General features: G+C 40.2%; 1 protein-coding gene across 1 annotated transcript in view; it reads right to left on the minus strand.

Moving 5' to 3' along the window:
* The window catches only part of LOC109893828 (gamma-2-syntrophin-like), a 67,115-nt gene that overhangs the window by 2,185 nt on the left and 41,194 nt on the right, over window positions 1–23,736 (minus strand). Inside the window, 5 exon segments of the mRNA XM_031828088.1 lie at window positions 717–827; window positions 988–1,080; window positions 19,819–20,028; window positions 20,204–20,275; window positions 20,495–20,611. Of these exon segments, the coding sequence (XP_031683948.1) occupies window positions 717–827; window positions 988–1,080; window positions 19,819–20,028; window positions 20,204–20,275; window positions 20,495–20,611 (603 nt within the window).

The following is a 23,736-nucleotide window of genomic DNA, read 5'->3' on the forward strand; positions in this document are numbered from 1 at the left end:
CACAACGGCAGTCCAGCAAACCAAGATAACTGGCTGAAATTGGCTAGCTTGCTAACTATTTCCAGACACAAATGAGAGAACACCTGACTCTGACCATTTTAACCCACTAGGCCGTCATTGAAAATAAGAATTTGTTCTTAACTGACTTGCCTAGTTAAATAAAGGTAAAAAAAAAATGCAACCTGAGCAATATTTGTTGGATTACCAAGAAATGTATTGGTGAATTATATTAATCATGCATTGAAGTGCATCCATCTATTCTGCTAATCTAATTGTTTTATTTTAGTTAACTAGGCAAGTCAGTTAAGAACAAATTCTTATTTACAATGACAGCCTTGAAACAGTTCTGTCTTGTTCAGGGGCAGAATAAAAGATTTTTACCTTGTCAGCTCAGGGATTCGATTTGGCAACCTTTCGGTCACTGGCCCAACACTCTAACCACTAGGCTACCTGCCGCCCTGATGCCTTACTGTACGTCATAGAATTGAGTCAAATATAACCTATTTTAAAACCTCTTATAAAGTTGTTTTTGTAGCATAAACTGGACATTTTATATTTTTTGATTATTTTTGATTTTCTGTTTGTTTCATATCTGCAAAAGTAGTAAAAACGCTGTCAGTTCCATTTTAATATGTGACCACAGTATTCTAACATTCTGCCGTCTATCAATACTCTCTTCAGAGAGGCCACTGCAATGGAAGTTGAGTTGATGTCACCTTCGTCTCTATCTGTTTGTTTTCAGCATTCTTGAAGAGGAGTTTCACCCTTGTTTTCCCATCATCAGAGGAGCCTTTCAGTTGAGAGAATTTGTATCTCCATAATATACTCTACAGGGGATAACATTGAGGAATATAGTAAGGGTTCATTTATTTTTTGACCAATCGGTAAACAGTAGGTATTAACCAGTCTAGCATGAACAATACCCCCCCCCCCCTTACTATAGCCTGTTGAACATTCAGTTAGAATAGTGAATGAACAATGACTCACCTTCGAGGAGCTCTCAGAACAAGTGAAGCCAGATCCAAAGTCTATGGTCAAACACAGTACTTTACTCTGGCTGCTGCACATGTAGGTCTTTGACTGTTGAGAGACAGATCGGTATTTTAGAGAACAAATCACACATTTCAACACAGACTGTATATTTACTTCAAGGAAAAGAGAATAAATATGTCAGTCTATTTTAAAACATCTCACACTAAAATGTTTTCATTCTGGAAATCAGAGGATATCTGAAGATGGGGTTACTGAACAAAAAGTTGAAATAAATGTGCATTTTCATTGTGTTTCTAGTGAGGGGTATCTTAGGTGGTTAACAAAGGGAGCAATTAGAATTCTGTTAATGTATTCTGGGTGAAAGCTTAGGAACTGCTGTCAGGGTCAGAGTATAGTCTCTATGGTTTATTGTGAAATGAATGACATCCAAGAAAATGCTTGAACACCCTCTGAGCTTTGAATAATTACAGAATTGGACACCCACCCGCTCAAGGGTTCAACAAACAGCTTCTTTAAAAAATAAAAATTATACTCATCTTGTAATGAAATAGGCCATTTATTTAGTCCTGGTATTGTTACAGCAGTGTTCAATCCACTACGGTGGGTAGACATTTTTGATTGTGTCATTTGAGAATAATCCTGAACTAGTTCTGCATCGTTAGTCATAGTTTGGCTGTACTGATCGTACCAACTCGATATGAAATGCAAGAACCAAATAAAATATATCCGTGGGTGCCTCGTAGTCTTCCATTTTACTGCCCTAACATGAACAACCAAGTGTGAGAGACAATGCTTTTCACAGTCTTATTGAAAGCAGTGATGTGTGAGGACCCACTGGGCAAAAGAAACTGGTTGAATCAATGTTGTTGCCACGTCATTTCAACCAGAAAATCATCTGTGATGTTGAATTAACCTGGAAAACTGATTGGATTCGAAAAAAATCATCACCATTATTAAAACATTTTTTTTTAAACCTTTATTTAACCAGGCAAGTCAGTTAAGAATAAATTCTTATTTTCAATGACAGCCTAGGAACAAACAGTGGGTTAACTTTTATGCTTCCACACTGCTTTTATGAATTTTGTCTTGCTGCTTTTTGTTTTATGCTTCTCTGTCTGTATGCTACGTCTTGCTTGTCCTATGTTGCTCTGTCTGTATGCTATGTCTTGCTTGTCCTATGTTGCTCTGTCTGTATGCTGTGTCTTGCTTGTCCTATGTTGCTATGTCTTGCTTGTTCTATGTTGCTATTGTCTATATTGTAATTGTTTTTAATAACCTGCCCAGGGACTGCGGTTGAAAATTAGCCGGTTGGCTAAAACCGGCACTTTTACTGAAATGTTGATTCATGTGCACTGTCCCTGTAAAAATAAAAATAAACTTAAACTCAAACCCCAGGTGTGGCATTTCCTTTTTTTTTCCACCAAACTTTTAATCTAAATCCAATGACATGGTGAAATGTTTAGTTGATTTCACGTTGAAGTCACATGAGTTGATAACTCAACCTAATGTATATCGAAATTAGACATTGAACTGTCATCTGTGCCCAGTGTAGCTCATACTGGAACTAATGCTTGTGGCTCTGTGTTGTGGCTCTGTGTAGCATCGCTATCCTTCATGGTTCATTCAGTTCTTCAGCTAATGAAGGCCACACAAACTGAATTTGATCAGTCTAAAGACACCAGGATGCTCCTTAGTGACCAGTCTAAAGACACCAGGATGCTCCTTAGTGACCAGTCTAAAGACACCAGGATGCTCCTTAGTGACCAGTCTAAAGACACCAGGATGCTCCTTAGTGACCAGTCTAAAGACACCAGGATGTTCCTTAGTGACCAGTCTAAAGACACCAGGATGTTCCTTAGTGACCAGTCTTAAAGGCACCAGGATGCTCCTTTAGTGACCAGTCTAAAGACACCAGGATGCTCCTTAGTGACCCTTTTGGTTGTGAGTTTCAGGTACTGCTTGTTCCCCCCCATCTCATGAGGCTGGTGGGAGCCTGCTGTTTTCAATCATTTACTACAGTGAGCAGTGAATGCAGTGGGATTCAACAGCCCTGAGTGTCTTGATGTAAAAAAAATAAAAAAAAATAAAAAGATTCTCCATCCTGAAATTGAGTTGCCATGAAAAGAAACCTGTATGAGGGCAGATTTACTTAGTCACGTTGTGTGAGAGGTTGCTGTAACATGGTAAATAGAGACTACACATTGCTAATTGGAGACTTTCCACAGTAGGGATTGGAATAATACGACATGCAGTGGTTTCAGAAAATTTCCATACCACAGTTACGGTTAGCGCTGTGGTTCTACTCTACATAATACAATGAATAAACAAATAGTATGACCCTGTCCAAGTTTGGATGTGAAAACACCAACACCTAGCTCCATACAAAATGAGTAAAACTGTGAGGGACAAACAGTCCAGTTAGGTTTGTCTAATGTTTATTTAAAGTATGGCCGAGTATGATCCCCAATCAGAGGCAGCTGTCTTTCATTGTCTCTGATTGGGGATCATACTTAGACAGCCCTTTTTTTGGGGAACCACACTGCCCACCCAAATCACACCCTGACGTAACCAAACATAGAGAATAACAAGGATCTCTAAGGTCAGGGCGTGACACAAGCACAGTGGGGGCTGCATCATGTTATAGGTATGCTTGTAATCATTAAGGACTGGGGAGTTTTTCAGGATAAAAAAAAATACTGAATGTAGCCAAGCATTCAGGCATTCAGGTTCCTAGAGGAAAACCTGGTCCAGTCTGCTTTACACCAGGCACTAGGAAATTCATTATTCTTTCAGCAGGACAATAACCTAAACACAATGAAAAATCTACACTGGAGTTGCTTACCAAGAAGACAGCGAATATTCCCGATTGGCCGAGTTACAGTTTTGACTTAAATTTGCTTGAAAATCTATGGCAATACTGGAACATGGTTGTCTAGTAATGATCAACAACCAATTTGACAGAGCTTGAAGAATTTTGAAAAGAATAATGGGTAAATATTGTACAATCCAGGTGTGCACAGCTCTTAGACTTACCCAGAAAGACCAAAGGTGCTTCTACAAAGCATTGACTCGGGGGTGTAAATACTGTAAATGAGATTTTTCTGTATTTCATTTGAAATACATTTGAAGAAACATGATTTCACTTTGCCATTATGAGGAATTGTGTGCAGATGGGTGAGATAAATCTATGTAATACATTTTCAATTCAGGCTGTAACACAATAAAATGTGGAATAGTTCAAGGGGTGTGAATACTTTCTGAAAGCACTGAAAAAAAAACATTACACAACAGATTTCACAACACATTAAGTGTGTTCCCTCAGGCCACTACTCTACTACCACATACAGTGGGGCAAAAAAGTAGAAAAGCCATGTGTACTTAAGTGAATAGTGCGCATGTTATCGTGTATGTGTGTCTCTTCACAGTCCCCGCTGTTCCATAAGGTGTATTTTTATCTGGTTTTTTATCTGATTGTCCTGCTGCATCAGTTACCTGATGTGGAATAGAGTTCCATGTTGTCATGGTACCTGATGTGGAATAGAGTTCCATGTAGTCATGGCTCTATGTAGTACTGTGGATTAGAGTTCCATGTAGTCATGGCTCTATGTAGTACTGTGGAATAGAGTTCCATGTAGTCATGGCTCTATGTAGTACTGTGGAATAGAGTTCCATGTAGTCATGGCTCTATGTAGTACTGTGGAATAGAGTTCCATGTTGTCATGGCTCTATGTAGTACTGTGGAATAGAGTTCCATGTTGTCATGGCTCTATGTAGTACTGTGGAATAGAGTTCCATGTAGTCATGGCTCTATGTAGTACTGTGGAATAGAGTTCCATGTTGTCATGGCTCTATGTAGTACTGTGGATTAGAGTTCCATGTAGTCATGGCTCTATGTAGTACTGTGGATTAGAGTTCCATGTAGTCATGGCTCTATGTAGTACTGTGGAATAGAGTTCCATGTAGTCATGGCTCTATGTAGTACTGTGGAATAGAGTTCCATGTAGTCATGGCTCTATGTAGTACTGTGGAATAGAGTTCCATGTAGTCATGGCTCTACGTAGTACTGTGGAATAGAGTTCCATGTAGTCATGGCTCTATGTAGTACTGTGGAATAGAGTTCCATGTTGTCATGGCTCTATGTAGTACTGTGGAATAGAGTTCCATGTTGTCATGGCTCTATGTAGTACTGTGGAATAGAGTTCCATGTAGTCATGGCTCTATGTAGTACTGTGGAATAGAGTTCCATGTAGTCATGGCTCTATGTAGTACTGTGGAATAGAGTTCCATGTAGTCATGGCTCTATGTAGTACTGTGGAATAGAGTTCCATGTAGTCATGGCTCTATGTAGTACTGTGGAATAGAGTTCCATGTAGTCATGGCTCTATGTAGTACTGTGGAATAGAGTTCCATGTAGTCATGGCTCTATGTAGTACTGTGGAATAGAGTTCCATGTAGTCATGGCTCTATGTAGTAATGTGGAATAGAGTTCCATGTAGTCATGGCTCTATGTAGTACTGTGGAATAGAGTTCCATGTAGTCATGGCTCTATGTAGTACTGTGGAATAGAGTTCCATGTAGTCATGGTTACATGTAGTACTGTGGAATAGAGTTCCATGTAGTCATGGCTCTATGTAGTACTGTGGAATAGAGTTCCATGTTGTCATGGCTCTATGTAGTACTGTGGAATAGAGTTCCATGTAGTCATGGCTCTATGTAGTACTGTGGAATAGAGTTCCATGTAGTCATGGTTACATGTAGTACTGTGGAATAGAGTTCCATGTAGTCATGGCTCTATGTAGTACTGTGGAATAGAGTTCCATGTTGTCATGGCTCTATGTAGTACTGTGGAATAGAGTTCCATGTTGTCATGGCTCTATGTAGTACTGTGGAATAGAGTTCCATGTAGTCATGGCTCTATGTAGTACTGTGGAATAGAGTTCCATGTAGTCATGGCTCTATGTAGTACTGTGGAATAGAGTTCCATGTAGTCATGGCTCTATGTAGTACTGTGGAATAGAGTTCCTTGTTGTCATGGCTCTATGTAGTACTGTGGAATAGAGTTCCATGTAGTCATGGCTACATGTAGTACTGTGGAATAGAGTTCCATGTAGTCATGGCTCTATGTAGTACTGTGGAATAGAGTTCCATGTAGTCATGGCTACATGTAGTACTGTGGAATAGAGTTCCATGTAGTCATGGCTCTATGTAGTACTGTGGAATAGAGTTCCATGTAGTCATGGCTCTATGTAGTACTGTGGAATAGAGTTCCATGTAGTCATGGCTCTATGTAGTACTGTGGAATAGAGTTCCATGTTGTCATGGCTCTATGTAGTACTGTGGAATAGAGTTCCATGTAGTCATGGCTCTATGTAGTACTGTGGAATAGAGTTCCATGTAGTCATGGCTCTATGTAGTACTGTGGAATAGAGTTCCATGTAGTCATGGCTCTACGTAGTACTGTGGAATAGAGTTCCATGTAGTCATGGCTCTATGTAGTACTGTGGAATAGAGTTCCATGTAGTCATGGCTCTACGTAGTACTGTGGAATAGAGTTCCATGTAGTCATGGCTCTATGTAGTACTGTGGAATAGAGTTCCATGTAGTCATGGCTCTACGTAGTACTGTGGAATAGAGTTCCATGTAGTCATGGCTCTATGTAGTACTGTGGAATAGAGTTCCATGTAGTCATGGCTCTATGTAGTACTGTGGAATAGAGTTCCATGTAGTCATGGCTCTATGTAGTACTGTGGAATAGAGTTCCATGTAGTCATGGCTCTATGTAGTACTGTGGAATAGAGTTCCATGTAGTCATGGCTCTATGTAGTACTGTGGAATAGAGTTCCATGTAGTCATGGCTCTATGTAGTACTGTGGAATAGAGTTCCATGTAGTCATGGCTCTATGTAGTACTGTGGAATAGAGTTCCATGTAGTCATGGCTCTACGTAGTACTGTGGAATACAGTTCCATGTAGTCATGGCTCTATGTAGTACTGTGGAATAGAGTTCCATGTAGTCATGGCTCTATGTAGTACTGTGGAATAGAGTTCCATGTAGTCATGGCTCTATGTAGTACTGTGGAATAGAGTTCCATGTAGTCATGGCTCTATGTAGTACTGTGGAATAGAGTTCCATGTAGTCATGGCTCTATGTAGTACTGTGGAATAGAGTTCCTTGTTGTCATGGCTCTATGTAGTACTGTGGAATAGAGTTCCATGTAGTCATGGCTCTATGTAGTACTGTGGAATAGAGTTCCATGTAGTCATGGCTCTACGTAGTACTGTGGAATAGAGTTCCTTGTTGTCATGGCTCTATGTAGTACTGTGGAATAGAGTTCCATGTAGTCATGGCTCTATGTAGTACTGTGGAATAGAGTTCCATGTAGTCATGGCTCTATGTAGTACTGTGGAATAGAGTTCCATGTAGTCATGGCTCTATGTAGTACTGTGGAATAGAGTTCCATGTAGTCATGGCTCTATGTAGTACTGTGGAATAGAGTTCCATGTAGTCATGGCTCTATGTAGTACTGTGGAATAGAGTTCCATGTAGTCATGGCTCTATGTAGTACTGTGGAATAGAGTTCCATGTAGTCATGGCTCTATGTAGTACTGTGGAATAGAGTTCCATGTAGTCATGGCTCTATGTAGTACTGTGGAATAGAGTTCCTTGTTGTCATGGCTCTATGTAGTACTGTGGAATAGAGTTCCATGTAGTCATGGCTCTATGTAGTACTGTGGAATAGAGTTCCATGTAGTCATGGCTCTACGTAGTACTGTGGAATAGAGTTCCTTGTTGTCATGGCTCTATGTAGTACTGTGGAATAGAGTTCCATGTAGTCATGGCTCTATGTAGTACTGTGGAATAGAGTTCCATGTAGTCATGGCTCTATGTAGTACTGTGGAATAGAGTTCCATGTAGTCATGGCTCTATGTAGTACTGTGGAATAGAGTTCCATGTAGTCATGGCTCTATGTAGTACTGTGGAATAGAGTTCCATGTAGTCATGGCTCTATGTAGTACTGTGGAATAGAGTTCCTTGTTGTCATGGCTCTATGTAGTACTGTGGAATAGAGTTCCATGTAGTCATGGCTACATGTAGTACTGTGGAATAGAGTTCCATGTAGTCATGGCTCTATGTAGTACTGTGGAATAGAGTTCCATGTAGTCATGGCTACATGTAGTACTGTGGAATAGAGTTCCATGTAGTCATGGCTCTATGTAGTACTGTGGAATAGAGTTCCATGTAGTCATGGCTCTATGTAGTACTGTGGAATAGAGTTCCATGTAGTCATGGCTCTATGTAGTACTGTGGAATAGAGTTCCATGTTGTCATGGCTCTATGTAGTACTGTGGAATAGAGTTCCATGTAGTCATGGCTCTATGTAGTACTGTGGAATAGAGTTCCATGTAGTCATGGCTCTATGTAGTACTGTGGAATAGAGTTCCATGTAGTCATGGCTCTACGTAGTACTGTGGAATAGAGTTCCATGTAGTCATGGCTCTATGTAGTACTGTGGAATAGAGTTCCATGTAGTCATGGCTCTACGTAGTACTGTGGAATAGAGTTCCATGTAGTCATGGCTCTATGTAGTACTGTGGAATAGAGTTCCATGTAGTCATGGCTCTACGTAGTACTGTGGAATAGAGTTCCATGTAGTCATGGCTCTATGTAGTACTGTGGAATAGAGTTCCATGTAGTCATGGCTCTATGTAGTACTGTGGAATAGAGTTCCATGTAGTCATGGCTCTATGTAGTACTGTGGAATAGAGTTCCATGTAGTCATGGCTCTATGTAGTACTGTGGAATAGAGTTCCATGTAGTCATGGCTCTATGTAGTACTGTGGAATAGAGTTCCATGTAGTCATGGCTCTATGTAGTACTGTGGAATAGAGTTCCATGTAGTCATGGCTCTATGTAGTACTGTGGAATAGAGTTCCATGTAGTCATGGCTCTACGTAGTACTGTGGAATACAGTTCCATGTAGTCATGGCTCTATGTAGTACTGTGGAATAGAGTTCCATGTAGTCATGGCTCTATGTAGTACTGTGGAATAGAGTTCCATGTAGTCATGGCTCTATGTAGTACTGTGGAATAGAGTTCCATGTAGTCATGGCTCTATGTAGTACTGTGGAATAGAGTTCCATGTAGTCATGGCTCTATGTAGTACTGTGGAATAGAGTTCCTTGTTGTCATGGCTCTATGTAGTACTGTGGAATAGAGTTCCATGTAGTCATGGCTCTATGTAGTACTGTGGAATAGAGTTCCATGTAGTCATGGCTCTACGTAGTACTGTGGAATAGAGTTCCTTGTTGTCATGGCTCTATGTAGTACTGTGGAATAGAGTTCCATGTAGTCATGGCTCTATGTAGTACTGTGGAATAGAGTTCCATGTAGTCATGGCTCTATGTAGTACTGTGGAATAGAGTTCCATGTAGTCATGGCTCTATGTAGTACTGTGGAATAGAGTTCCATGTAGTCATGGCTCTATGTAGTACTGTGGAATAGAGTTCCATGTAGTCATGGCTCTATGTAGTACTGTGGAATAGAGTTCCATGTAGTCATGGCTCTATGTAGTACTGTGGAATAGAGTTCCATGTAGTCATGGCTCTATGTAGTACTGTGGAATAGAGTTCCATGTAGTCATGGCTCTATGTAGTACTGTGGAATAGAGTTCCTTGTTGTCATGGCTCTATGTAGTACTGTGGAATAGAGTTCCATGTAGTCATGGCTCTATGTAGTACTGTGGAATAGAGTTCCATGTAGTCATGGCTCTACGTAGTACTGTGGAATAGAGTTCCTTGTTGTCATGGCTCTATGTAGTACTGTGGAATAGAGTTCCATGTAGTCATGGCTCTATGTAGTACTGTGGAATAGAGTTCCATGTAGTCATGGCTCTATGTAGTACTGTGGAATAGAGTTCCATGTAGTCATGGCTCTATGTAGTACTGTGGAATAGAGTTCCATGTAGTCATGGCTCTATGTAGTACTGTGGAATAGAGTTCCATGTAGTCATGGCTCTATGTAGTACTGTGGAATAGAGTTCCATGTAGTCATGGCTCTATCTAGTACTGTGGAATAGAGTTCCATGTAGTCATGGCTCTATGTAGTACTGTGGAATAGAGTTCCATGTAGTCATGGCTCTATGTAGTACTGTGGAATAGAGTTCCCTGTAGTCATGGCTCTATGTAGTACTGTGGAATAGAGTTCCATGTAGTCATGGCTACATGTAGTACTGTGGAATAGAGTTCCATGTAGTCATGGCTCTATGTAGTACTGTGGAATAGAGTTCCATGTAGTCATGGCTCTATGTAGTACTGTGGAATAGAGTTCCATGTAGTCATGGCTCTATGTAGTACTGTGGAATAGAGTTCCATGTAGTCATGGCTCTATGTAGTACTGTGGAATAGAGTTCCATGTAGTCATGGCTCTATGTAGTACTGTGGAATAGAGTTCCATGTAGTCATGGCTCTATGTAGTACTGTGGAATAGAGTTCCATGTAGTCATGGCTCTATGTAGTACTGTGGAATAGAGTTCCATGTAGTCATGGCTCTATGTAGTACTGTGGAATAGAGTTCCATGTAGTCATGGCTCTATGTAGTACTGTGGAATAGAGTTCCATGTAGTTTTCACTATATATTTTACCTCTTGGTGATGTCATTCAGAAACATAATGTTAACGTTTCGATGAAACATGGTGAAGCCCCAAAATTGCCCTCCCTGGAAGACTGTGTTTCAGACATAAGGAAGTGGATGGTGGCAAATGTTCTACTTTTAAACTCGGACAAAACAGAGATGCTAGTTCTAGGTCCCAAGAAACAAAGAGATCTGCTGTTGGATCTGACAATTCATCTTGATGATTGTACAGTCATCTCAAATAAAACTGAAGGACCTTTGCGTTACTCTGGACCCTGATCTCTCTTTTGACGAACATATCAAGACTATTTCAAGGACAGCTTTTTGCCATCTACGTAACATTGAAAATATCTGAAACTTTCTGCCCAAAAATTATGCAGAAAAGCTAATCCATGCTTTTGTATTTCTAGATTAGACTACTGCAATGCTCCACTTTCTGGCTACCCGGATAAATCACTTAACACGGCTGCTAGAATCTTGACTAGAACCAAACAATGTGTTCCTATTACTCCAGTGCTAGCCTGGCTTCCTGTTAAGGCTAGGGCTGATATCTAGGTTTTACTGCTAACCTACAAAGCATTACATGGGCTTGCTCCTACCTATCTTTCCAATTTGGTCCTGACATACATACCTACACGTAGGCTACGGTCACAAGACGCAGGCCTCCTTACTGTCCCTAGGATTTTTAAGCAAACAGCTGGAGGCAGGGCTTTCTCCTATAGAGCTCCATTTCTATGGAATGGTCTGCCTATCCATGTGAGAGACGCAGACTCGGTCTCAACCTTTAAGTCTTTATTGAAAACTCATCTCTTCAGTAGGTCCTATGATTGAGTGTAGTTTGGCCCAGGAGTGTGAAGGTGAACGGAAAGGCACTGGAGCGACAAACTTCCCTTGCTGTCTCTGCCTGGCTGGTTCCACTCTCTCCACTGGGATTCTCTGCCTCTAACCCTACTACAGGGGCTGAGTCACTGGCTTACTGGTGCTCTACCATGCCGTCCCTAGAAGGGGTGAGTCACTTGAATGGGTTGGGTAACTGATGTGAATTTCCTGTCTGGGTTGGTGCCCACCTCGGGTTCGTGCCGTGGGGGAGATCTTCGTGGGGTATACTCAGTCTTGTTCAGTGTAGTAAGTTGGTGGTTGAATATATCCCTCTAGTGGTGTGGGGGCTGTGGCAAAGTGGGTGGGGTTATATCCTGCCTGGTTGGCTCTGTCCAGGGGTATCGTCGGACGGGGCCACAGTGTTTCCCGACCCCTCCTGTCTCAGCCTCCAGTATTTATGCTGCAATAGTTTGTGTGTCAGAGGGCTAGGGTCAGTCTGTTATATGTTATATCCTGTGTATTGTGTGAATTTAAGTGTGCTCCCTCTAATTCTCTCTCTCTCGCTCCCCTCCCGGAGAACCTAAGCCCTGGGATCACGCCTCAGGGCTACCTGGCCTGATGACTCCCCAGTCCACCTGGCCGTGTTGCTGCTCCAGTTTCAACTGTTCTGCTTGTGGCTATGGATCCCTGACCTGTTCACTGGACGTGCTACCTTGTCTCGGATCTCCTGTTTTCGACTCTCTCTCTAACGCACCTGCTGTCTCTAGCCAACTGACATTTACTCCTGAGGTGCTGACCAGTTGCACCCTCGACAACCACTGTGATTATTATTATTTGACTATGCTGGTCATCTATGAATGTTTGAACATCTTGGTCATGTACTGTTATAATCTCCACCCGGCAGCGCCAGAAGAGGACTTGCCACCCCTCAGAGCCTGGTTTCACTCTAGGTTTCTTCCTAGGTTCTGGCCTTTCCAGGGAGTTTTTCCTAGCCACCGTGCTTCTACACCTGCATTGCTTGCTGTTTGGGGTTTTAGGCTGGGTTTCTGTATAAGCACTTTGTGACTTCGGCTGATGTAAATAATACACTTTATTAATTGATTGATTGTGCTTCTCCGCACATGCACTTCGTAGCCTATAGGCTATGGATCATTTGATTGAGACCACACTAAATAGCCTATACGCAGAATGGATATTGTGTTTCCAGCGGAGTGTCAGAGATGAGGGGCGGCATCAGGCACACATCAATATATAGCCTAATAAGCAACTAATTCTAAAACAGAGAAATAGTGAAATGTAATCTATTTCAAATTACATGACCCTCCCCTGGACTAGATAAACAAATAAATACTAAACCCTACCCTTGACTGAAATTGAAAAAGCATGACCCTCCCCCATTTTCCTCCAGGTAACCATTCTGTACATTTCTGTCTGTCCCCGACTTATTTCTTGCCAACCATTCTGAAACTGACTGCAGCTCTTTGTTAAGTGTTGCAGTGATTTCACTTGTTGTGGTAGCTGATGTGTATAGTGTTGAGTTACCAGCATACATAGACACACAGGCTCTTATTTTAGAGCCAGTGGCAGGTAATTAGTAAAAAATTGAAAAAAGTAAGGGGCCTAGACAGCTGTCCTGGGGAATGCCTGACTCTACCTGGATTATGTTGGAGAGGCTTCCATTAAAAAACACCCTCCGTTCTGTTAGACAGGTAATTCTCGTTCCTCGACATAGCAGGATGTGTAAAACCATAACAAATACATTTTTCCAGCAGCAGATTATGATCAATAATGTTAAAAGCTGCACTGAAGTCTAACAACAGCTTCCACAATCATCTTTTTATTATCAATTTCTTTGAGCAAATCATCAGTCATTTGTGCTGAAAAATCTGTTGTTAATTTGTTTACTGTGAAATACCATTGTATCTGGTAAAACAAATGTTTTTTCCAAACGTTTACTAATGGTTGGTAACAGGCTGAAATGTCAGTCGTTTGAGCCAGTAAAGGGTGCTTTGCTATTCTTGGTTAGCGGAATTACTTTTGCTTTCCTCCAGGCCTGATTGTAACGTTCGACGTTGGTGGAAGAAGGTGAGGACCAATGCGCAGCGTGGTAGGTGTTCATATTGTATTTAATACGAATGCTGAACACTTGAACAAAAACAATAAAACGACAAAAACGAAAAGTCCTGAACGGTGAAGCAAAACACAGAACAGAAAATAATCACCCACAACTCAAAGGTGAAAACAGGCTACCTAAGTATGGTTCTCAATCAGGGACAACAATTGACAGCTACCTCTGATTGAGAACCATACCAGGCCAAACACAGAAATCCCAAATTATAGAAAAAAAGAACATAGACTGCCCACCCCAACTCATGCCCTGACCATACTAAAACAAAGACAAAACAAAGGAACTAAGGTCAGAACGTGACACTGATAGCACACTTACAAGCTTAGATTGAATAGATGAGAGCACTTCCTTACAGGCTTAGATTGAATAGATGGCAAATAGGAGTGGCAATATTGTCTGCTATCATCCTCAGTAATCTTCCATCCATGTTGTCAGACCCAGGTGGCTTGTCATTGTTGATGGACAACAATAATTTTTTCACCTCTTCCCCACTCACTTTACGGAATTTAAAATTACAATGTTCTCTTTTTCATAATTTGGTCAGTTATGGACGGATGTCTAGGTTCAGAATTTATTGTTGTCATGCCTACGTTTGCTAATCTTCCAATTCAAAAAATCATTAAAGTAGTTGGCAATATCAGTTTGTTTTGTGATGAAAGGAGCCGTCTGATTCAATGAATGATGGAGCCGAGTTTGCCTTTTTGCCCAAAGTTTAATTTAAATTGATCCAAAGCTTTTTATTATCATTGTTTTATATAAAGAATCTGTTTCATAGTTCACTATGTCCTTCACTATGTCCTTCACTATGTCCTTCGCTATGTCCTTCACTATGTCCTTCGTAGTGTACCAGGACGACTATGTCCTTCGTAGTGTACCAGGACGACTATGTCCTTCGTAGTGTACCAGGACGACTATGTCCTTCGTAGTGTACCAGGACGACTATGTCCTTCGTAGTGTACCAGGACGACTATGTCCTTCGTAGTGTACCAGGACCACTATGTCCTTCGTAGTGTACCAGGACGACTATGTCCTTCGTAGTGTACCAGGACCACTATGTCCTTCGTAGTGTACCAGGACGACTATGTCCTTCGTAGTGTACCAGGACGACTATGTCCTTCGTAGTGTACCAGGACCACTATGTCCTTCGTAGTGTACCAGGACGACTATGTCCTTCGTAGTGTACCAGGACGACTATGTCCTTCGTAGTGTACCAGGATGACTTTGTCCTTCGTAGTGTACCAGGACGACTATGTCCTTCGTAGTGTACCAGGACGACTATGTTCTTCGTAGTGTACCAGGACGACTATGTCCTTCGTAGTGTACCAGGACCACTATGTCCTTCGTAGTGTACCAGGACGACTATGTCCTTCGTAGTGTACCAGGACGACTATGTCCTTCGTAGTGTACCAGGACCACTATGTCCTTCGTAGTGTACCAGGACCACTATGTCCTTCGTAGTGTACCAGGACCACTATGTCCTTCGTAGTGTACCAGGACCACTATGTCCTTCGTAGTGTACCAGGACGACTATGTCCTTCACAATGTCCTTCACTATGTCCTTCACTATGTCTTTCGTAGTGTACCAGGACGACTATGTCCTTTGTAGTGTCCACTATGTCATATTCATGTTGTATCCTCCATTTTGTATTCTACAATAAACAACAAGTCCCAGTCCAATTGAAGTACAGGATACATCAGCACGACATGACCATCTGTTCCTGCTTTCAAGGGTTCAGTCTATGAAAGATATTAAGAGAGAATGTTCATTTTATTGGGCTTCATTTTGTTTGATAGGCCATTCCTTATTTTATTCTGCAGTTTATATGTTAAATTGTTTTTTTGTTTGTTGGTACAGCCAAGATCTTGCCTATGGAATGGAATGTCCTCAGAATTAAGTGGCAGCTTAATTGAGCCCTGTGGAATCACGATGCTGAACTATCCATGAACAAACAAGCCACTCTATAGAACATAATGGGATTATACTTGCCTTCAAAAGAGACGTATTTTCTCAACAGCCAATGAGTTTTAAGAACTTGCGCCTGGCCAACCTTTTTTGTTGTTGAGCAGAACCAAATTATGGAATTTTGTGGGTTCACACTTTGCCCTTAAAATGTATTTCAGCCCTGCAGTGATTTAAATCTCTTCTGACAGGTTCTTTCCTCTGTATTATTTATACATGTCTGTAGTTAAGGGTTCTGAGCATCATAGCCCTCCAGCTTAACTGCGTTTCAGCCTTTTACTTTGGTTGGCTGCTTTTGAAGAGGAGATTTATACAGAACCCCACCGGCCATTCGATGAGGCCCCGACTTGACATCTAGCATACTGTTGACTCTTGGTTCAAGTGAATGAATAGAGAAGAGCTCAAAAAAAGGGAGCTTAGTTATACAGAAAACATCAAATCACATTCTGAAGCATATCTGTGAAGGTTTTGACAATTGTCCAATGTGTACAGTGCTAATAAGCCTGTTATTATGAAGGATCCTGCACTGCTCATAAAGTTGTTATGAAACATACATGTCAGGTGTTATCAATGCCAGTAGATCCCATTCAAATATAAGGTGATGTGAACTATATGCATCAGAGAAACTCTATTGATACTTTTGTCAGCTGACAGTACAACACCGCTCTAGTCTGCATACAGTACAACACCACTCTAGTCTGCATACAGCTGACAGTATGACACCACTCTAGTCTGCATACAGCTGACAGTACAACACCGCTCTAGTCTGCATACAGTACAACACCACTCTAGTCTGCATACAGCTGACAGTATGACACCACTCTAGTCTGCATACAGCTGACAGTACAACACCGCTCTAGTCTGCATACAGTACAACACCACTCTAGTCTGCATACAGCTGACAGTACAACACCGCTCTAGTCTGCATACAGTACAACACCACTCTAGTCTGCATACAGCTGACAGTACAACACCGCTCTAGTCTGCATACAGTACAATACCACTCTAGTCTGCATACAGCTGACAGTACAACACCACTCTAGTCTGCATACAGCTGACAGTACAACACCGCTCTAGTCTGCATACAGTACAACACCACTCTAGTCTGCATACAGCTGACAGTACAACACCGCTCTAGTCTGCATACAGTACAACACCACTCTAGTCTGCATACAGCTGACAGTACAACACCACTCTAGTCTGCATACAGCTGACAGTACAACACCACTCTAGTCTGCATACAGTACAACACCACTCTAGTCTGCATACAGCTGACAGTACAACACCACTCTAGTCTGCATACAGTACAACACCACTCTAGTCTGCATACAGCTGACAGTACAACACCGCTCTAGTCTGCATACAGTACAACACCACTCTAGTCTGCATACAGCTGACAGTACAACACCACTCTAGTCTGCATACAGCTGACAGTACAACACCACTCTAGTCTGCATACAGCTGACAGTACAACACCACTCTAGTCTGCATACAGCTGACAGTACAACACCGCTCTAGTCTGCATACAGTACAACACCACTCTAGTCTGCATACAGCTGACAGTACAACACCGCTCTAGTCTGCATACAGTACAACACCACTCTAGTCTGCATACAGCTGACAGTACAACACCACTCTAGTCTGCATACAGCTGACAGTACAACACCACTCTAGTCTGCATACAGCTGACAGTACAACACCGCTCTAGTCTGCATACAGCTGACAGTACAACACCGCTCTAGTCTGCATACAGTACAACACCACTCTAGTCTGCATACAGCTGACAGTACAACACCGCTCTAGTCTGCATACAGTACAACACCACTCTAGTCTGCATACAGCTGACAGTACAACACCACTCTAGTCTGCATACAGCTGACTAGATACAGTGTTGACTGTAGCAGGCCCACTGTGTTGACAGTAGCAGGTTTACTGTGTTGACAGTAGCAGGCCCACTGTGTTGACAGTAGCAGGCCCACTGTGTTGACAGTAGCAGGCCCACTGTTGACAGTAGCAGGCCCACTGTGTTGCCAGTAGCAGGCCCACTGTGTTGACAATAGCAGGTTTACTGTGTTGACAGTAGCAGGTTTACTGTGTTGACAGTAACAGGCCCACTGTGTTGACAGTAACAGGCCCACTGTGTTGACAATAGCAGGTTTACTGTGTTGACAATAGCAGGTTTACTGTGTTGACAGTAGCAGGCCCACTGTGTTGACAGTAACAGGCCCACTGTGTTGACAGTAGCAGGTTTACTATGTTGACAGTAGCTGGCCCTCTGTGTTGACAATAGCAGGTTTACTGTGTTGACAGTAGCAGGTTTACTGTGTTGACAGTAGCAGGCCCACTGTGTTGACAGTAGCAGGCCCACTGTTGACAGTAGCAGGCCCACTGTGTTGACAGTAGCAGGCCCACTGTGTTGACAGTAGCAGGCCCACTGTGTTGACAATAGCAGGTTTACTGTGTTGACAGTAGCAGGTTTACTGTGTTGACAGTAGCAGGCCCACTGTGTTGACAGTAGCAGGCCCTCTGTGTTGACAATAGCAGGTTTACTGTGTTGACAGTAGCAGGCCCACTGTGTTGACAGTAACAGGCCCACTGTGTTGACAGTAGCAGGCCCACTGTGTTGACAGTAGCAGGTTTACTATGTTGACAGTAGCAGGCCCTCTGTGTTGACAATAGCAGGTTTACTGTGTTGACAGTTGCAGGCCCTCTGTGTTGACAATAGCAGGTTTACTGTGTTGACAGTAGCAGGCCCACTGTGTTGACAGTAGCAGGCCCACTGTGTTGACAGTAGCAGGCCCACTGTGTTGACAGTAGCAGGCCCACTGTGTTGACAGTAGCAGGTCCACTGTGTTGACAGTAGCAGGCCCACTGTGTTGACAGTAGCGGGCACACTGTGTTGACAGTAGCAGGCCCACTGTGTTAATTAACAGTAGCAGGTATAAGAGAATATACCTTTTGGCTGTGATTATGAGCAGTTCTTCACTTGGGCAGGAGTTCACCGGAGCTGAGTAGCAGCACCACACATATTCTACTGCTGGAGCTTCTGTCCCTCTTACAGAATATTAGTTCAGAAGTATTGTGGTGCTCCTGATCCCTAAATATAAACAGTAACAGCACCCAACATGAGTACCGGCAACTATTTCAGTCCATGTTAAGCGCTGATTATGAGGAGCTTAGTAATTTGATGCAGTCTGACCTTTCGCAAATCTTTCACATATACAGGTAAAGGTTAAACAAGAGGTTAAATAAAACTCTTATTAAATATCGAAAAGACCAGTAGCAGTTAAATATGTAATCTATTCACTTCCTGAACATGGTGTGCTGCAATATGCGTTCTCTGCAAGAGCTCATCACCATAATACTGCAGACTTTACCATAACAGAGCTCATCACCATAATGCTGTAGACTTTACCATAACAGAGCTCATCACCATAATACTGTAGACTTTACCATAACAGAGCTCATCACCATAATGCTGTAGACTTTACCATAACAGAGCTCATCACCATAATGCTGTAGACTTTACCATAACAGAGCTCATCACCATAATGCTGTAGACTTTACCATAACAGAGCTCATCACCATAATACTGTAGACTTTACCATAACAGAGCCTTTATACTTCGTATTTAGAAACAGAAAAAAAAACTATATTTTTTCCCATTTTGTTTTATCTGATTGAAAACCAAGCATAGACTCCCCTTCTCTCAATGAAGGATTTTTTGTTGTTGTTCTGCCCCAATGCAATCGCAAAGTAGTCAAGACTGTCGATAAACGGTTTGGCTCCTGAGACCGCTTGGAAATAAATCTTAATCGCCAAAGCTTTATTTAAAATGTAAAGTTTGAGAGGAGGAAAACAGTGAGCCGACATTCCCTTTTTAATCTATGTATTGTAGGCAGGCCCTGAGCGTCCCGTTTTTGACTAACATTGGAATTGGAGTTAATTCCAAAGCGATACATAAATGACTGCAAATACACAACCTGAAGTGGTGCTTAGACGTACCATTATGTTAGGCTTGTTAAAATAGAGCCCTATGTACTATTCTAGAATAATCCACTAAATGGAACACATTATCAAAATGAATGCACGTCTGAAAGTAATGTGTTGGCATCGTATTTGCTGCAGTTAAAATTGTGATAACACAATGACGGCTCGTCTTTTTCAAAATGTGTCAAAATGTCAGTCATACAGTCTCTCAGCACCACTTATAACAACCCCCAAAACCTTTGACTCCGGGGAGAATCACATCATGACCAAACAAACCTAATTTGCTGTTCCAACTTACCCCTACTCTCTGCACCTCCATGAAGACGGCTCTTTGGAAGGACTTCTCCCACACGGCGAGGTCAGAGGTCATCTCCACACTGAAGGTGTGACTCTGGCCGTGGCCGACCAGGATACTGAAACAGAAAGGCTCTCCGTCCTGCAGATCCTCATCCTGCTGGAGACCAAGGTAGAACTTGGCCTGGATCCAACAGTCCTCCGTCACACATAGCTGCAACACATCCAAACATGACATGTCATCCAGTTTTATTCACTGGAAGCTAAACTCCCAACTTGTCTATGTGTAGATCTACCATAGACATGGTTCAAGTGATGTGCACATCATTTTCAAATTCCGGTAACATTTCGTGCTGGTATCTTATTCTGCATGTGAACGTTGAACATACCTTGTGAACCTTTAACAGAACCTCATAGAGGGTATACATAGTTTCAGCTTGTCCCCAGTCTGTTCCACTAACCTAAGGTGGGGGGGGGGGGGGACAAAAGTGTGTGAATTTTTTGGTTTTTATAAATGTAATAATACAGTATCTTACAGGCATTGTGTTACGATACACTGAACCATAATAAGCCAACATACAGTGGTTGATAAACAGCATTTGGAATCTCTGCATTAACTTATTAACCCAAATAACTTGGGAAGACAATGAATGACGAGGAAATCAATGGGAGGTTCATACAGGAGGACTCCTGAAGATGTAGAGCGAAGGGCCTCTCAATGCCAGGAACTTGAAGGTACTTGATGGACCAGCATCATTAGCTTGAGGGTTTTCACACACCCAGGCCATGTGGACAATCTGCAGAAACAAGGTAATCCAATCTCTTGCAATTTTTGTGGTTATTTGTAATGAAAATACATACTATGAGTGGATACGTCTTAGTTAAAGATAGTTATAGATGTAGATAGTTATAGATGTAGATAGTTAGATGTAGATAGTTATAGATGTAGATAGTTATAGTTGTAGATGTAGATAGTTGTAGATGTAGATACGTGTAGATAGTTGTAGATGTAGATAGTTAAAGATGTAGATAGTTAGATGTAGATAGTTATAGTTGTAGATAGTTATAGATGTAGATAGTTATAGATGTAGATAGTTGTAGATGTAGATACGTGTAGATAGTTGTAGATATTTGTAGATGTAGATAGTTATAGTTGTAGATAGTTGTAGTTGTAGATAGTTGTAGATAGTTATAGATGTAGATAGTTATAGTTGTAGATAGTTATAGATGTAGATAGTTGTAGATAGTTATAGATGTAGATAGTTATAGATGTAGATAGTTGTAGATGTAGATACGTGTAGATAGTTGTAGATAGTTGTAGATGTAGATAGTTATAGTTGTAGATAGTTGTAGATGTAGATACGTGTAGATAGTTGTAGATAGTTGTAGATGTAGATACGTGTAGATAGTTGTAGATAGTTGTAGATGTAGATAGTTATAGTTGTAGATGGTTATAGTTGTAGATAGTTATAGATGTAGATAGTTGTAGATGTAGATACGTGTAGATAGTTGTAGATAGTTGTAGATAGTTATAGTTGTAGATAGTTGTAGTTGTAGATAGTTATAGATGTAGATAGTTATAGTTGTAGATAGTTATAGTTGTAGATAGTTATAGTTGTAGATAGTTATAGATGTAGATAGTTACAGATGTAGATAGTTAAAGATGTAGATAGTTAAAGATGTAGATAGTTGTAGTTGTAGATAGTTGTAGTTGTAGATAGTTGTAGTTGTTGTAGATAGTTGTAGATAGTTGTAGATGTAGATAGTTATAGATGTAGATAGTTATAGATGTAGATAGTTGTAGATAGTTATAGATGTAGATAGTTATAGATGTAGATAATTATAGATGGTTATAGATGTAGATAGTTAGATGTAGATAATTATAGATGGTTATAGATGTAGATAGTTGTAGATGTAGATAGATATACACATAGATAGTTATAGATGTAGATAGTTGTAGATAGTAGTTGTAGATAGTAATAGATGTAGATAGTAATAGATGTAGATAGTTGTAGATAGTTATAGTTGTAGATGTAGATAGTTGTAGTTGTAGATAGTTGTAGATGTAGATAGTTGTTGTAGATATTTAGATGTAGATAGATGTAGATAGTTATAGATGTAGATAGTTATAGATGTAGATAGATGTAGATAGTTATAGATGTAGATAGTTATAGATGTAGATAGTTATAGTTGTAGATGTAGATAGTTGTTGTAGATAGTTAGTTGTAGATAGTTATAGATGTAGATAGTTATAGTTGTAGATGTAGATAGTTGTTGTAGATAGTTAGATGTAGATAATTATAGCTGGTTATAGATGTAGATAGTTGTAGATAGTTATAGATGTAGATAGATATACACATAGATAGTTGTAGATGTAGATAGTTGTAGATGTAGATAGTTAGATGTAGATAGTAATAGATGTAGATAGCTATAGATGTAGATAGATATACACGTAGATAGATGTAGATAGATATACACGTAGATAGTTATAGATGTAGATAGTTATAGATGTAGATAGATATACACGTAGATAGTTATAGATGTAGATAGATATACACGTAGATAGTTATAGATGTAGATAGATATACACGTAGATAGTTATAGATGTAGATAGATATACACGTAGATAGTTATAGATGTAGATATACACGTAGATAGTTATAGATGTAGATAGTTATAGATGTAGATAGATATACACGTAGATAGATGTAGATAGATATACACGTAGATAGTTATAGATGTAGATAGCTATAGGTGTACATAGTTGCAGTTATAGATGTAAATAGTTGTAGATGTAGATAGTTGTAGATGTAGATAGTTGTAGATGTAGATAGTTGTAGATAGTTGTAGATGTAGATAGTTGGAGATGTAGATAGTTGGAGATGTAGATAGTTAGATGTAGATAATTATAGCTGGTTATAGATGTAGATAGTTAGATGTAGATAGTTAGATGTAGATAGTAATAGATGTAGATAGTTATAGATGTAGATAGCTATAGATGTAGATAGATATACACGTAGATAGATGTAGATAGATATACACGTAGATAGATATACACGTAGATAGTTATAGATGTAGATAGATATACACGTAGATAGTTATAGATGTAGATAGATATACACGTAGATAGTTATAGATGTAGATAGATATACACGTAGATAGTTATAGATGTAGATAGATATACACGTAGATAGTTATAGATGTAGATATACACGTAGATAGTTATAGATGTAGATAGTTATAGATGTAGATAGTTATAACTGTAGATAGTTATAGGTGTACATAGTTGCAGTTATAGATAGTTATAGATGTAAATAGTTGTAGATAGATATAGATAGTTGTAGATGTAAATAGTTATAGATGTAGATAGTTATAGATGTAGATAGTTATAGATGTAGATAGTTATAGATGTAGATAGTTGGAGATGTAGATAGTTATACATGTATATAGATAATAATGTAGATAGTTATAGATGTAGATAGTTATAGTTAATAAGTTATTTATAAATGTAGATCGTTTTAAATGTCGATAGTTATAGATAGTTATAGATGTAGATAGTTGTAGATTGTTATAGATGTAGATAGTTGTAGATAGTTATAGATGTAGATAGTTGTAGATAGTTGTCGTTATAGATAGTTATACATGTACATAGTTGTAGTTATAGATAGGTGAAGTTATAGATAGTTGTAGATGTAGATAGTTATAGATAGTTATAGATGTAGATATAGATAGTTATAGATGTAGATAGTTGTAGATAGTTATAGATGTAGATGGCTATAGATGTAGATGGCTATAGTCATAGATGTAGATATTGTTGTAAATAGTTATAGATGTAGATAGTTATAGATGTAGATGGCTATAGATGTAGATAGTTATAGATGTAGATATAGATGTAAGTAGTTATAGTTGAAGATAGTTATAG

The sequence above is a fragment of the Oncorhynchus kisutch genome, linkage group LG7 (genome assembly GCF_002021735.2).
Source record: "Oncorhynchus kisutch isolate 150728-3 linkage group LG7, Okis_V2, whole genome shotgun sequence".
Lineage (NCBI taxonomy): Eukaryota > Metazoa > Chordata > Actinopteri > Salmoniformes > Salmonidae > Oncorhynchus > Oncorhynchus kisutch.